The 15,064-nt window shown below is 37.9% G+C and overlaps 1 protein-coding gene across 1 annotated transcript in view; it reads right to left on the bottom strand.

Annotated features, from left to right (window-relative positions):
• LOC107096244 (plexin-C1-like) overlaps positions 1-15,064 on the bottom strand; it is a 36,016-nt gene that overhangs the window by 20,885 nt on the left and 67 nt on the right. Inside the window, exons 2-20 of the mRNA XM_015392818.1 lie at positions 14,789-14,917; positions 11,982-12,116; positions 11,803-11,903; positions 11,621-11,726; positions 11,380-11,542; positions 11,193-11,295; positions 10,816-10,891; positions 10,489-10,530; positions 10,268-10,401; positions 9,294-9,473; positions 6,290-6,398; positions 5,949-6,125; positions 5,704-5,865; positions 4,486-4,585; positions 4,310-4,411; positions 3,202-3,305; positions 3,049-3,090; positions 2,854-2,978; positions 2,557-2,755 (exon numbers count right to left, since the gene is read on the bottom strand). Coding sequence (XP_015248304.1) covers positions 2,557-2,755; positions 2,854-2,978; positions 3,049-3,090; positions 3,202-3,305; positions 4,310-4,411; positions 4,486-4,585; positions 5,704-5,865; positions 5,949-6,125; positions 6,290-6,398; positions 9,294-9,473; positions 10,268-10,401; positions 10,489-10,530; positions 10,816-10,891; positions 11,193-11,295; positions 11,380-11,542; positions 11,621-11,726; positions 11,803-11,903; positions 11,982-12,116; positions 14,789-14,866 — 2,238 coding nt within the window. The 5' untranslated portion in view covers positions 14,867-14,917. The remainder of the gene's footprint in view (positions 1-2,556; positions 2,756-2,853; positions 2,979-3,048; positions 3,091-3,201; positions 3,306-4,309; positions 4,412-4,485; positions 4,586-5,703; positions 5,866-5,948; positions 6,126-6,289; positions 6,399-9,293; positions 9,474-10,267; positions 10,402-10,488; positions 10,531-10,815; positions 10,892-11,192; positions 11,296-11,379; positions 11,543-11,620; positions 11,727-11,802; positions 11,904-11,981; positions 12,117-14,788; positions 14,918-15,064) is intronic.

The following is a 15,064-nucleotide window of genomic DNA, read 5'->3' as shown; positions in this document are numbered from 1 at the left end:
TTTAAAAGACATTGAAGACTGGGTTTGCAACATCTCTCCAGTGTCTATTATTGGACTAAAGTGGGACAAAATCAGACCGACCAAATTTTCAACAATTATATCTGGATTCAATCGAGACTTCAATGATCATCCAGATTTAGCTTAAAAACCAACGTCTAAACGACGTCTGGTGTTTTGGGGGAATGATCTACATATGTCATGAAGCATAACGTATTTATTTTTATATATATCAAATATTAAAACATTCTCTCTACCAAGGCATCAAATACTGATGCTTGGTCAAGCCCCCTGTGTGTCAGATAATGACGCCACTGGGCTTCCCTGCTCTTCATTTACCGATGAAAAGGGTGTATTCTGTTGCACAAACTTTTGAAAATAGCACCTCAAATTATTATAATGCCAAAATATTGCATCAATTGCAACAATAACCCATCCTTTACCTTAACCTTAAACCGAAAAAGAAACACTAGTATACATGTTACCATGCACTTCTAAAGATAACAACAATAATTTTGTAGGTTAAAGTATAAAAAAAATAAATGAATCATTGGTAACATGATACAATGTCCAAAGCCCGTCATTAACCCTGGGCATCAATATATGACGAAAAGGATAACCTCTTCATGTCAGCATGTGAGCTTTCACCAAACATCAGTATTTGTACTAGTTGGGAGTGAGAATGTGTTGCAAATATATAGCTTATGAATATATTTCAAACCTTAAATCTACCACAGTGCTTGCTATCCATATTTAACTGTGCTTCTTTAGAAGCTACCCTTCCGTCTTTGCAAACGGACCTTTTGTTGAAAAAGGATACTGTGGGTCCTATGGGTCAGTCTCTCCAATTGGATCCAGTTTAGCTTATATAATATAACTGAACTTCATTCATCTCACATTGCAGAAATGTATCTCTGCATTTAATCCATCCCCTTGGGGAGTGGGCTGCCATTGTGCGGCATCTGGTGAGCAGTGTGGGGTTAAGGGTTTTGCTCAGGAACCCAGAGTGGAGGCTGTGAGGATCAAACTGGGTATTTGCAACCTTCTCAAAGCACAAGAGCAGTGCTCCACCCCACTATGCCAACACTCTGCTATTATATAACCAAAACATTGTTCTAAATAGTCTTATCAGCTTATTATAAGTCAGTCATCATCATGAGCCAGGAAACCTTGGTGTTCTCTGAAAACACGTTTCCTCCTAACTGTCCCTTTAAAACATCCTCCAGCAGAGCCAGAGTATCCATCTCACAGCATTACCTGTGCTATGATAATAAAGTTTGTCTGAGTCCATGACTCAACTAGCTGTTCATTAGGGAAAGGAATGTGGATGTTTAACATGATTTTAATATGGGGTACACTTCGGTTTAGAATTGAAGCTGCTTATGAAGCTTTTTTTTTGTATTGTTGGCAGAGGTCTGTACTTACAAGTTACATTTACTCAATTACATTTACTTCAGTAACTTTTAGAAAAACAATTACTTGTAAAAGTAGTTTAACAGCATTGTACTTCTTATGTTTACTTTAGTAAAACCCTGATAAAGTATCACTACTTTAAATGAGTGAAATTTTTGGCCACTCCATCCAGTTTGTCTTCACTTAATGAAAACACACTGGTTTTAAACAAATATGTACCATTGAAAGACGCTTTCTTACATTCTGACTTGACGTTTAAATGTGATTTTTCCATCTGATGAGTCAGCTGTGTCATTTGGAGTTACAATTTACTGTAATTTAATCTATTCTACATTCTGTATCTATTGATTTGGTAAGTTTTATAACTTAAAACATATTAAATCTGTTATAAATATGGGTAGTAAGTAGATCAGTACTTTTAACTCTTACTTGAGTCATTTTTTTAAAGGCTACTTTTTACTTTCACTTGAGTAAAAATATGATGAAGTAGTGCTACATCATAGCACTAGTTACTTAAGTGAAATGTTGGGGTACTTAACCCACTTTGATTACAGGTCCTCATGTATAGATACAGCACAGATGTTCAAGCATTTATCACAGACTGGTTTTGAATCCAATAAAATCGATCATTAAAGTTTCATATTAGATGTCTAAGAGCAATTATGATGCAATTTGGCTGCTGTTCCCCCACCTTGTCTGCTGCTTTCTAAATCTGTGACGCATGAGTCAGAGTGAAACTGCCTATTTTTAAGGCATGTTCTTTTTTTTGCTTTTCTATACATCAAATTTGTATGGAAAGTGGCGTACGCAGGTTTCAGGCAAGTTATATGCAAGCTTTAAAAATGAAACCCCAGGTCAGAGCTTTAAAGCCATACTGTAATAATCATTGACAAGCCTCCACTCCTTGTTTAGGTTCTTTTGGTTTCATTTGAAAGTTAGAGGTTAGGACTTGGAACAGTTTCCTCATTTTGGCCTCATATATCAGCACAGAACTTAATTCTGATTCTTGGAGCAGCTTAAAGAACATTTCTGCAGGATACTTTAGCCAGTTTTTGCAGAACATATTATATAATAGCCTGAAATGAGAATATACCGTATGCAAAATGCTGTCTGTAATTAACATGAAGGTAAATTGTGGCAACAGACCCTCAGGAAGCCGTAGAGGCAGACTGACACCCAATTGGTCAGCAGCTTCTCCACCGTAGACTCTGTGCGCCTCAGCAACAGTTTGGGTTGAGCGTTGCTGTTCTGCTGCATCAGATCCCTCAGCAGAACCTCCATCACCTCCGTCAGGTACGACAGGTTGCTGTGAAGTGCCACAGTGAGCAGAGATGCAAGTGTGCACCTAAGAGAGGAAAAAAAAGGTGAAAAAGAGCAGATTTCTAGAAATAGACCTAACAAATGATCACACTACTCTGATGTAATGCATCAGAACAAACTTACTTGTCTTTGATAGTGAAGCTTTTCTGCTCCTCTAAAGCGTGCACCATAGTGGTGAGAAAAAGCTGGTCCTGGATCAGCTTGGAGAAAGTCTGGCAGCCCTCATCAAGCTCAACCTTCACCACATCCTGATCAGACATCAAACATCACTGAGAGACCATTCAAACAGCAACAATGACAGCTGCTAGCGGAGCCTACCTGACCGATGTCTGTGATGCACATTGTGATCAATGTATCATTCTAAAAAACCAGAGATAGCTGTGTTATTAGGAGATCCAACTTTAGACATTCAGTGAATAATCATTGTCATTAAAGCCCAGTTGTATTTCTTTCCAGCTTTCCCCCCTTTACCTCTGGAAAGAGGATTCTGGAAGCAAAGTGCTTGTAATCCAGGAAAGGAATCGTTCCAACGTTTTCCATCAGATCAGCTTTCTCTGTCTGCAAGTCTATAAAACCTGTGAAGGAAAACCGCAGTGAAGAATCTTTAATTTACAAAGCAGGGTCTGTTTCTACTTTCTATGAACTGAAAACCCAAACGCAAAAAAACAGTGTTTGCATCATCTAGCACATAAGCAGAATGAGGTATTTAAAATGTCAGTACAATAACTTGATAAAAAGAGAGTTTTTTCTCTCCACTGTTGCTGCATGCATGCTTGGTATTAGGGATTACTGAGGAGTCAACGAATCTTCATCCACTAGGAGCCTGTCCTGCAAGTCAACGACTGGATGCCATCAGCAGCTTTTCCTTGAAAGAAACTTTGAACCAATCTGATTGTACTGGCTCTGTAAAGTGCCTTTAGGTGACATGTTCTGTAATTTAATGCTATAGATTGAATTGAATTAAATCCCTGCCCCTCGGTAGGATACATTTTTGTTTAACTTTAAGCTCAGTGTAATGGTACATAATGGCTTCTGTTTATCACCACAATAACCTGTGCAACATTTTCAACATTGCAAAAAGGAACCAGTTAAGCAACGCCATAGATCACAAAAAAGGAACAGCTATCTGTGTTAGAACCACAGTGAGGTTGAAAGTATAAAGTGAAGTGGATCAAAAGAGACAAAAGTGATTATGTTTCATGCTAATTCTGAAGAAAAGCACATTCTGTGTGTTGCTATGGAGTGGAAGCATGCTGCAGATAACATTATGCTTTACTGGGTTTGTTTCGATCAGAGATAAGGACAGGCTTCTTCTAAAGAGCCCAGAACAATTTAGCTGAAATATCTTTTAAAAGAATAATTTTGAAGCCAACTGCGAAAAATTTCCATTTAAAAGAAAGCAGACATTTATCTTAAATTTAGGACCACAAAGTTGTTTCTGATGGGAAATGATTGTTCAAAAGTTAATAAAACAATCAATTGTTCTGGACCTAATCAGTTTTCATTTACATTTTGTTAAATTTAAAGCTAACAGTTAAATATAAAAACCCAAATGATATTGTTGTAAGATGGGACAGACCTTGTCTGATGTCGTTCCTTATATCGAGCTCCAGGTCCTCCATGAACCTGTTCATCCTAACAGTGAGCTGCTTCTGCTGTCTTTTATAGATGACAAAGGCCACTGAGAAGAATTAAAAGGAAAGGGTCAGTTTTTATTATTAGAGCTGGTAAAGACCTGAAACGTTGGGAACTTACCAACAATGACGATGGGTATCAGTAGAATCATAAGACAAGTTAATAAGAGGAGAACTTGAGATGGCTTGTTCAGGGTTACAAGCTTTTCTCCATATTTTATCTGTAAGAGAAATTTTTCACAATAGCTCAAAGGACAAAGGAGACCTACAGGTTTATACAGGTGCAAAAAAACAAGAACAAATAAAAAATAGAAAAAGTAAAAACAAAGCAAAGATAAACTGATTTGGCAAACTTCTAACATCAAAAATGACAACATGGCAAAAATTACTGTCAATAAGTATTTATCTTGAAGTGGAGTAAATACAGGCAGGACAGTATTTATTCAGCCATATTGGACAGTTTAGATTTTATGTTGAAGTTACTTCTTAATTTAATCCAGTTTAGCTACTGTATGTAGTGCCAATTCATAGCAAATACTATCTAAAGGCTTTTAAAAATTAAAATAATTGCTTAATAAAAAAAAAACAAATTCTAATGAAGGAAACCTGGCTGAAAGTCAGCAACCACCCTTCCTGGACAGTTACTTTATTGGTATAGTTGACTTAGCAGCAATACTGAGCATTTAATACATTTTATGTGACCTTTAGCTGAGGTGAGTGAAGTCTGCAGAGCTTAAAGCGCTGTTATGGTTCTTTAACTGATAGAATTCATGGCATAATGGCCATGCTTTAAGGTGCTTTAAGGCACGTTCAGTTTAAGTTAATCTTTGGTTATGCAGGTCAGTCAGTGTGGGTGTGGTTAGTTAAACTGACCTCTGCTTTCTAAGAAATCTGATAAGTCATAGTTAACTCCTGATTGAACAAAGATAACTGGGGTTGGAATGTTGGTTTTATCATCATGCTTTGAAACAGTATTTGTATTTCCTCAGTTTAGTTGGATTGCAGTGTGTTTGATTATAATGATGCAGGTTTGGTTATAAACTCCATGCTCTTTGCTATTTCAATAAGACTTGTTTTATGTTTATGTTCTTTTACACAGTAAGGCAGATGGGACCAGCTTTTTTTTTTATTCCAGTTAAAATCTTTTCTGTCCTCCCTGCTTCCTTCTTTCTGCAGCCAAATTGTTAGAGTAATCCTGCATCCTGCAGGTTACAGGTTCCTTATCTGCTTCCATTTACCTGTTCAGTGAAAACAATCATAGTTTTTCACCAAAAATAAAGCTTTTTCATTTTATTTTTTATTGCTAACCTTGATATAATAAAGCTAAATTTAGATTTACCTCTATCTGTTCAATGTCAGAATTTTGCAGTCCTTCGATCTCACAGATGAAAGCTTCTGTCTTGTTTTCCCTTTTTTTTTTGATGCATGGATACTTATTTTCACCTTGAATCCCCCAAATCTTCAACTCTTCCTGTTCCATCTCCAGCTTATCTGCCTTTTTCTGAAATATCAAAAGCAATTTCACCTTTACTAATCTAATATCCAGATGTTTATATGAGAAATATATGACAGAATTTGTCTTACTTCGATACGGATGCGGATATATTCGCCCTCCTTAAAGGCTGTGAAGCTGGTGAACTCTGGGTCAGGATAGTAAACAATTTCTTTCCTGCAATTCAGTGTCTTATTGGCTACTTTCAGAAACACGGTGCTACTGGACACTGCAGGGTTTGTTTCTTCAGGTGTTTCATAGGTGAGTTTCTGAAAAATAAATAAACACATTCCATATCAAGGAGCAAAGGATTTGAGCAGTTATTGTGACATTTTTGGCTTTATTTTATTACCTGAGCCTCTCATATACAAACAATTACATGCCTCCCCATGAAACATTGTCTATTTGGTTAAACGTGTATCCGCAACGTTACCTGAAAGCTTCTGTTCATTAAAGGTATGACTTCATCCTTGGTGTCTGCATGTGTGATCCCCTCCACCAGGTCTAAGTTAGTCCCAAAAAGAGTGATCTTCCTCTTCCCACTGCAGAACAAAGAGCAGCAGTGAGAGCAGAGGACAAACTGAGACATTTAACTTTTTATTCAAGGTATTTCCATATCTAATATAATGTTACCCACCAAACACTTTTATTTAGTTAAACCTTGCTGTGAAAATATATTTACCAGCTTGCAATTATGTTTCTTTTTGTTGTACAATATCTATTTTCATTAAAGATAACGTGAATTACTGGACAAAAATGTATGCCTTAATGATACCTCCAAAACCCTGACAGCTCAGGGCACAGACTAGGAAGCAGAGTCGTAGTTTAACACACGTCTCTGCAGCTTCCCCTTAGCACTGTTACCCACTCATTACTCCATCCAGATAGTGTGAGTTTGTATCTCTGCTTCTTTTTCTGTGCCTGCTTCTGTTTCCTTGAACCCCAGTCGGCCTCAGCAGATGGCCGCTCACACTGAGCCTGGTTCTGCTGGAGTTTTTCCTCTCCACTGTCGCTACAAGCATGCTTGGTGTGAGGCATTGCCTTTGAGTCAATGAGTTTTCTTAGATAGAAAACTATGAATCCATCTGACTGTATGATCTGGTTTAATTGTCTCTGTAAAATGCCTTGAGACGATACGTGTTGTGAATTGGTGCATTATAAATAAACTGAATTGATATTGAATTAGCTTTTTTATATCATCTGGATAAAAATTTTAGACACCCCTCTAAGTAGAGTAGTTTTAATTCAGCAGCAATAAAGGTTTATCCAGGCATGTTAAAGGTTAGGCCACCATGTCTTAGGCAGATTAATGCTGCTTTCTATTTTTCCGAGCAAAAAGACATTTTACCATTTTAGTAGCTGGGCTGACGTGATTAATTGCACATCTATACAATTGGACAGAAGAGTAGAAGAAAAAATATAAAAATTCATAAAAGAACTCCTGCACACAGTCTAATTTAAATTAAACGATTATTATTATTATTTTTACAACATATGTGTACTAGATCGTTATCAGGAATGTTTTAATGCAAGTTAGACAGTGTATGGGAGATCTTTTGTAAATATTCTCCCTTTAATTAGGAAATTGGGGAAACGCATCCATACCGCACTTCTGCATCAAATATGAGTTTGCGTTTTAACATCAGCCTTGGGGAAATCTTCCTGCTTTAATCATTTCTAAAGCAGCATCACAGCCACAAACCAGCACACCATCACCACCATGTTTCACCACAACTTTGCTGACATGCAATGTAACCAAAAACTTCCACCTTTGTCTTGTCAATTGAAATAATCACAAATCTTGAGTCATCAAGCATTACATGAGGAACAGGTCTTTGTGGTATTTTTACTTTGAAATGTTTTTGGTCCTAGAAAGCTCTTAAGGTGCCCTTCTCTCCCGTCTTGTTTTTAGTGTTAAATAAACGCGACCCTTGTTGTGACCCCTTAGATGAGGGCTAAATGGGCTATTGGAAGAATTTTGGTAGAAAGTCTGGTAGCCACTCCTGGCTTTCATTGTGGTTCACTAATCAAGACATGATCAGTTATAGATGTAACCTTCCTCTTTGCCTTCCGGGCTGCATTTCCTGCCCACGAACCGTCAAGCCAAGGAAAAAAGGGCCAGGAATCAAACTACAATTAGCTGAAGGGACTACTTGATATGTCAGGATTAGAGCAAGAAGCTAGAAACTTTACAATTAGCTCTTCTTGAGAGTTTGTGACATTTTAAACAGTGAAAAGATGGACAGAGTTCTGCACAGCTTAGATTTAGAAAATGTTTAGCTGATTTTATCTATTTGCAACTTCGACACACATGATATCTAAACTATTTTTGCTGTTCTTTTTATTTTCTCTCTTTTCATGCACTCTTTCCTATCTGTATTTAGTCCCCCTTTCCCTTTCTCTCTGTGTGTCTGTTGTATATGATTTTACTCAATAAATAATTTCCAATAAAGTTAAAGATACAAGCATCAAGTGGAACACTACAGAAAGAGTCATACTAGTCTGCTAGTGAAAGCAAAGCTGTTTGGCTATCATCCAGCTCTAGGACATACAGTCTCAGAGCTACATTAGCAAAACTGGAACAATAAAGAGAGAAAATACCACTGTATATGTTTAGTATTTAATTTGCCTGTTTAAAAAATAAAAAAAACTTAAATGCCATGAACTCATTATGGTTCTGAAACAAGAAAAAAACACTAATGCTGTGGCTTTTCATTGAAAAGGGAACTAAGGTTAAAGTGAAAATGTGTTGTTCAGGAAGTGTCTGTCTTTCCTTGCCACGTTACTCTGTTTGAGATGCAATGGTTACTAAAACAAACCCAACTGAACAAGGTTTAGTAAAATTTATTTTTTGAGATTTAACCCCTTTGAATGTTGAGCCATTTCAGGTCCCACCAAAGAATGAAACTTAGGTATAAACGTTTGCAATGGCACAGCTAGTTTTAGTCTTGAATATATATTTTTTTCATTTAGAATGAAGTTGAGGTTATTGTAGAATGTGGATGTTCCAGAAATATGTTTAAAGAAACAACAAGTCACGCAGTAAACGTTCTCTGGCCCAAAACCTAAGCTGGGTTTAACTATGAACTTTAGAATTAAATATTTTATAACTGACCTGAGGTCATTTAAACATATCTGATAGGTTTTTATTTCCCATTGGTTTACATTATTAATTTAGATAGCTACAATGAATCAATATAAATGTTCGATAACATAAGAAAATCAAACACATTTTAGTTCTCATTAATATTGTATCTCGCCTAAATACTGGGCTGTAGGTCTAAACCAATTCAAATGCTAAGGTCTAGGCTAGATAAGTGATTGTTGAGAATACTTTTGGTTAACAAGATTAATTAAGCCCAAAATGTCCGTGCATAGTTTTCTACAGCTTCTGGAACTGGTGAATGGAAATATTTTTGCATTAAAGTTTGAAATACCTTCTCCAGCTGCTGGGTGGTTTAACATCTGTGCAGATTGGAGATGACTGATATCTAATTTCACTGTTGCCATGGCAGCTTCCATCTGGAAGGAGGACACAGACTTTGACAATGCCTTTAGTTTCTGTACTGGGAATGTGGAACGTCAGACTGGTCCCGTTGTTATTCCTTACAGGAGATCTGAGCAGAAAACACAGGGAAGCACAGAGATAAAAAAGGGTTAAAACCAGAAAAAAGGATTACAGCCATAATTGAAAAACAACCATAAAACTGACCAAAATACATCATGTGTCTCAGAAATAGGAGATCTTACCACAGATTGTGTTTTTTTCTTTGTATCTTAAAAGGAATTAGAAGAGTTTTTCCACAGAACAGTTACAATACAAATAGAGGACACTCAAAACAAACACCAGCAAGCCCAGCTTTGGCTGTCAAAACCACCTCACCCCGAGAGTCACTTAAACCCTTTTGCTAGAATTAGAAGGCTTGTGTTACTGTTGATGTGAAAGTACATGCCTCTATATTTGTAAAGACTGCTGCCGAATGCTTCTCAGCCACTGTAGAGAAACCCTTAGAGCAAATATTTCACTCTTACAACCTTTCTGACCATTACTGAGTTAGATGTGGACGACTAGTACCAGATGTTCAGCCACTGAACCAGGTGAGTCCAATCTGCAGAGTGAATAAACCTGTGCAGATTGGACTCGCCTGATTCAGTGGCTGGGAAGAATAAATACGTACCATACAGATAACTGATTGACTCCAGATCCCTCATATCTGCCTTTAAACCCAGCGCATCTCTTGATGGCAGAGTGACCCCCCTTTACTGATGCCCTCAATGTCATTTGGCAGCCAACTCCTATCCTTCCTCCTCAGCCCCAGCTTTCCTTTTCTATCTAGTCTAAAATTCACTATGGGAGTCTCTTAGGCAAAAAAAGATTACCACAACAGCAGTAAAGTACAAAACAACGTACTCCTTTGGGTCACAGTCCGTGTCTTCCAGAATCCTGACTTTGGTCACATGTGTGAGGTTATAACCTGACAGCACAGCATTATTTCTGCCATAGAAAGACACAACACTGGGAGAAATGGAGGAGATCTCTGGTTTCTGAGGGAACACATAGAAAATACAGCGGTTACAGATTACCAATGAGTTATACTTTAAATATAATAGTTGAGATAAAATCAGACTCACTAAAAAATTCATCCCAAACTCCATATTTTCACAAGTGCTTTCCTGCAGGAAGAAAGAGATGAAAACATTTCACCAATCATGGAATCCTGTGAGGCTATTACAGCTTGTATGAATCCAGTTTAATAAATCAAACATTTAAAAATGTTAATGTGCACAACAGAGGGCCTGGGTGGAGTTCTGTCCCCATACTCCTACTGTAGGTGAAAGTCATGCCGCTAATCAGTCAGCCAAAGGAATAACCTCCAGGCCAAGTAGCCAGGACACATGATCAGCCACAGGCATAGTGTCAGGATAACACTGTCACATGAATAAATTGTTCATCATTACCTTCTGGCCTGGATCAGTGGCCCAGGAACAACTGTTCTGTTCCCATCCACATCCGGCTCTGATACACCGCTGACACCTGAAGAGAAAACAGCCACAAAAGTAAAACATTACGACACATTGTTTTAGGAACAAGAACTTTCTGAAGCCAATTTAGTGGTAATATTGCCTTGGTAAAAGAACATTGAGCCAGTTTCCTGAGTGAAGAATGAAGCTTCCCAGTCTTGTATGTATTAGGAATCTTTTTTTTTTTACGTGCAGCAGGAAACGGATCATTTTACCAACCAGTCAGATTTAAATACCAGCTCTAACTTCTGTGTTTCTCAGACTTATGCAGTTAAATTAAATAGTTTGACTTCAGGATGGTATCATCAACTTACAGGTGAAGACTTGCATCTCCATTGATATTTGAACAGTTGGACACCTTTATTTGGTCTTCCAGCGTTGTTTCTCCAAGTGTGATCTTTAGATTGACATCAAGATCTGTAAATCCAACATTAAGTAATTAGATTAAGACCCTGAACATCTACAAAAAAAATGTTGGAAGACTCCCTGGCCGGCCCTGACCATCAGTAGGAAGGGAGTTCTTCAGAATGCAGGTGCATTTTGGGTACTGTGGTTGTGGTCCAGTTTCTTGACAAATTTGGGTGGAGGATGTAGAGAACTGACAGCTAAAATTAGACTTAAATGGCTGCTCCATAGTCAGATGTGTATTAATGATTAGTTTGATCTGAGGAGAGAACAAATAAAGGAGACAAATAACTTTTGGTTCGGTCTGAGCAAAGTCAGAAATGTATTAATAACTCACCTCTCCCGTGGAGTCCTGCATAACCATCTGAGAAACTATCTTCTGCTTTGATTCAGCAGGAATGGAAAACCACTTTCCATCTTTGCAGTCGCCTTCAAATGTGCATCTGAAACATTATTAATGTGTCATCACCAAGTTTAGATTTGTCTGAAGGATTCAGCAGCAGATGAAGTTTCACTGACCTTTTTTTACTAAAACACCAGACACAGAATGGGTCCTGTGCAGAAAGACAATCCTTCACATTTTGGTGAGCGCTGCAGTTTGACACCGGAACACTCTTCACCTGGAACAGAGCACCATGTTTTAGACACACCTTAACATTCAAAACAGGGAAATATCTCATGAGAAAGATTTAATCTACCTGGTTTTTAAATGGCACATACACGTGCTTCTTATCCACTGGATCCAGATGGATTTTAGGAAACACTCTGTTGTCACCACTGGTTCTGTAGAGGATCTTTGGACAGCTGGACTGATAGTTCTTGTCTACAGCAAGCTGACGGCAACAATAATGCAGGTTACACTTACAGCGTGTAGATAAGAAACAGATGGATGGATGGATGGATGATGACACAGAGTTTTGGAACCGACACAACTGCAATTCTAACAATGCATCAATAGCCCAATAAAACCATGATGCTACTGTTGAGATCAAATGTCAGTGATGTCCCCTGAATGACTCCCCTCTGAAGGAACACCCCTCTGGCAAAGTTTTGAAACCAACTACTTCCTGTTCAACTTCCTGTTGCCGGTGGGTCATGGGTGAGAAAGGCCTAGGCTAAGCACTTATCAGCTGAAAGCTACGCTAAGTAGTGACTAAATCCCTTCAGAGAGGTCTGTGCTTGCTGAACTAACTCAGGCTACCCTTCCTACAATTCAGTGGAGCTGATCATGGTGACCGTCCTTTACTACAATTCAGGAGAAGCTGATTATAGTGGCTGTCTTTTCCTGCAATTCAAACCAAGTTGAACGCAGTGCCACCTGAATTCACCTGCAGCAGAGAGAGAGAGAGAGAGAGAGAGAGCTAATCCATCTCTGGTAACCTAAATCTAACTGCCAAAGGAGCGACAGTGGGGCCCAATTGCTGTTTGCAGAGGAGTCGTTAGAAACCGTTGACCTGTGCCATACTACTAGTACTGCCTAGATGAGGCACTGGTGTGCCGCTACATGAGGGCTGCGGCTGCCAGCTAACCGCCATAGCTAAAGGGAGAGGTCCCAGGCAAAAGAGAGGTATAAAATTAACCCCCCTGCAAATTTGCATCTTGTTATGGCATTGGATTGATCCAAATCTCTTTGAGAGCTGCCGTTGGATTAATGGACTGGAACGAAGATGGGGCCTGCAACAAACTGAACCAAGGCGAAGGCCTTCATTCCACCGAGCCAAAACAGTAACATCCCTCCTTCCCCCTTTCCACCTTATGCTTAAGAGGTGCTCTGCTTGGGTGAACAAGATAGAACAGATATCGTGTTTATGTTTTAATTGAAATAAGCTTTCTGGTTCATCTGCTAATGGTTTTAAGAGTTTAACTGAATGCCTATGCTAACTGCACAGACAAGCCACGTGGGTCTGAAGACACTGCTACAGTGGATTGGCTAGCATCGTTAGCTCCAGCTACCTCATGTCGGACACGTTGTAGAGGCCAGAGTGAAAAACTTTAAACTTTCCTTTGTTTCAGCTGGACCCACCCGGACCAGATAATCTAACCCTTTCTCTTTCAGCCTCATCACAGTTTAATGCATTCCGGAGTCATTGTTCACTTTTCACCATAAAACAGAATGAAACTGCACTGTTTTGACTGCATTTAACATGTCCGCATCATAATTTATTGACATTTATCTGCTGCTATTTTTAAAGGAAAATTTCAATGCATTAAGCCTTAAAACTTGAACATTCCTCAGAGACTCTTGAATTGACTCTCAAAACCCCTTTTTCCACTTTTATTTATTTACTTGTGCTTATTTTAAGTAGTGTTTAGTGTTTGCATAGTTATTAGATGTAATAATACTGTGTGATTATTAGGTAATAAAGGTATTGTATTTTTACCCATGGTCTTTTGTGTCTATTTTATGCAGTGAACGATTTATCACTCTTCTTTCAGTTGCATCTGAATGAACAGAGACAGATTTATATTTTTGGTGATTGATCATTTTGCTGATAGCTATACTCTAAATAACTAAATTGGTGAAAGTTACTCGTTTTCAACAGCCGATTCAGGAGTCCAACTTTTTATGTAAGAGACTAAGACCCCTGGTCAATAACCAAATTGCAGTTAAGATCATGTAACTGATAATATTTCATTTGAATGACCTACTGTAATAATTAACTATAACTTCCAGTTCATGTTATTTAATATATTCATAATCTTCTGGTAAACTTGTACAACACTACCAGACAGGTCAGTCGCCATGGAAAATTAGACGCTTCAAACTGTAACCTAAACTTAGACAACCTTTGGTGTATAATCACTGACATTTCATTTCCAGATGTTTACAGACATAAAAACAATAAAAAAAGACAATGATGTCATAGAAAAGGAAAATAGTCATAAAACAGTAGAACCCTGGGATTTCTTTACAAATAATCTTATTGTACTGTATAAATGTCCTGTACTAATAAAAGTGCACTAAAAGTGACAAACGTAAGCAGAAATCCAATGTAGAGTGTGTAGGGAATCTTTTGATGAGATTTCATATTTCATTTACAGAAAAGGTCAAGAACAAAGCTATTGTTAAAGATAGACCAAAAGAAGTAAAATGCTACATGAGGCACAAAAGCCATACTGCACACACATAGAAATGTGTCCCAATGATAAAACATGGGGGTGGTCATATTATGTTATGGTAATGCTTAAAATTATTGACTATTTTGTATGTTTTAGCAGCTAAAGCTATACAGGCTACAAGCTGAACCTGATCATGGCTATCAACTGTGTCTGCTTAACTACACCCCCTGTGTAATTCAATTTATGCTATGACATGTTCATGCCTCAATGGCAAGACAGAATAAAGTCCTAACAACATACGTTTCATGTAAAAGACTCCACATGTGTTTTTCTTTAACCAAAGAGTCATAGTTATTCAACGGTTTTACATTTCACTTTAATGCTGTTCAATGTTACATAATTTGATGGAACAGATTTGTTCCTCATATTTTGCTTTTCTACACACCTTGATGAGCTGTCCATCTGTTGTTCCAATGAAGAAAACCATCCAGCTGTTAAGTCTGACGGCCAGAACTGAGTTCATGTTGTTCTTCTTAAAAAGAACCGCCTTTGGTTTCAGGGCCACAGGTTCTGACTGAGAAACAGAGAGCATTGCTTAAACGTTGTGTAATGTTGAGTTTGCAAATTGTTGGGATGATGGTGAAAATTGAGCACAATAAATGTAGATATGATTTAGACTCTATATTTATAAGCATAAAACAACAAAACTCTCTTTTAAAAT

The sequence above is a fragment of the Cyprinodon variegatus genome, unplaced genomic scaffold, assembly GCF_000732505.1.
Source record: "Cyprinodon variegatus isolate N-32 unplaced genomic scaffold, C_variegatus-1.0 Scaffold607, whole genome shotgun sequence".
Classification (NCBI taxonomy): Eukaryota; Metazoa; Chordata; class Actinopteri; order Cyprinodontiformes; family Cyprinodontidae; genus Cyprinodon; species Cyprinodon variegatus.
This window is presented reverse-complemented; position numbering and strand designations above follow the sequence as displayed.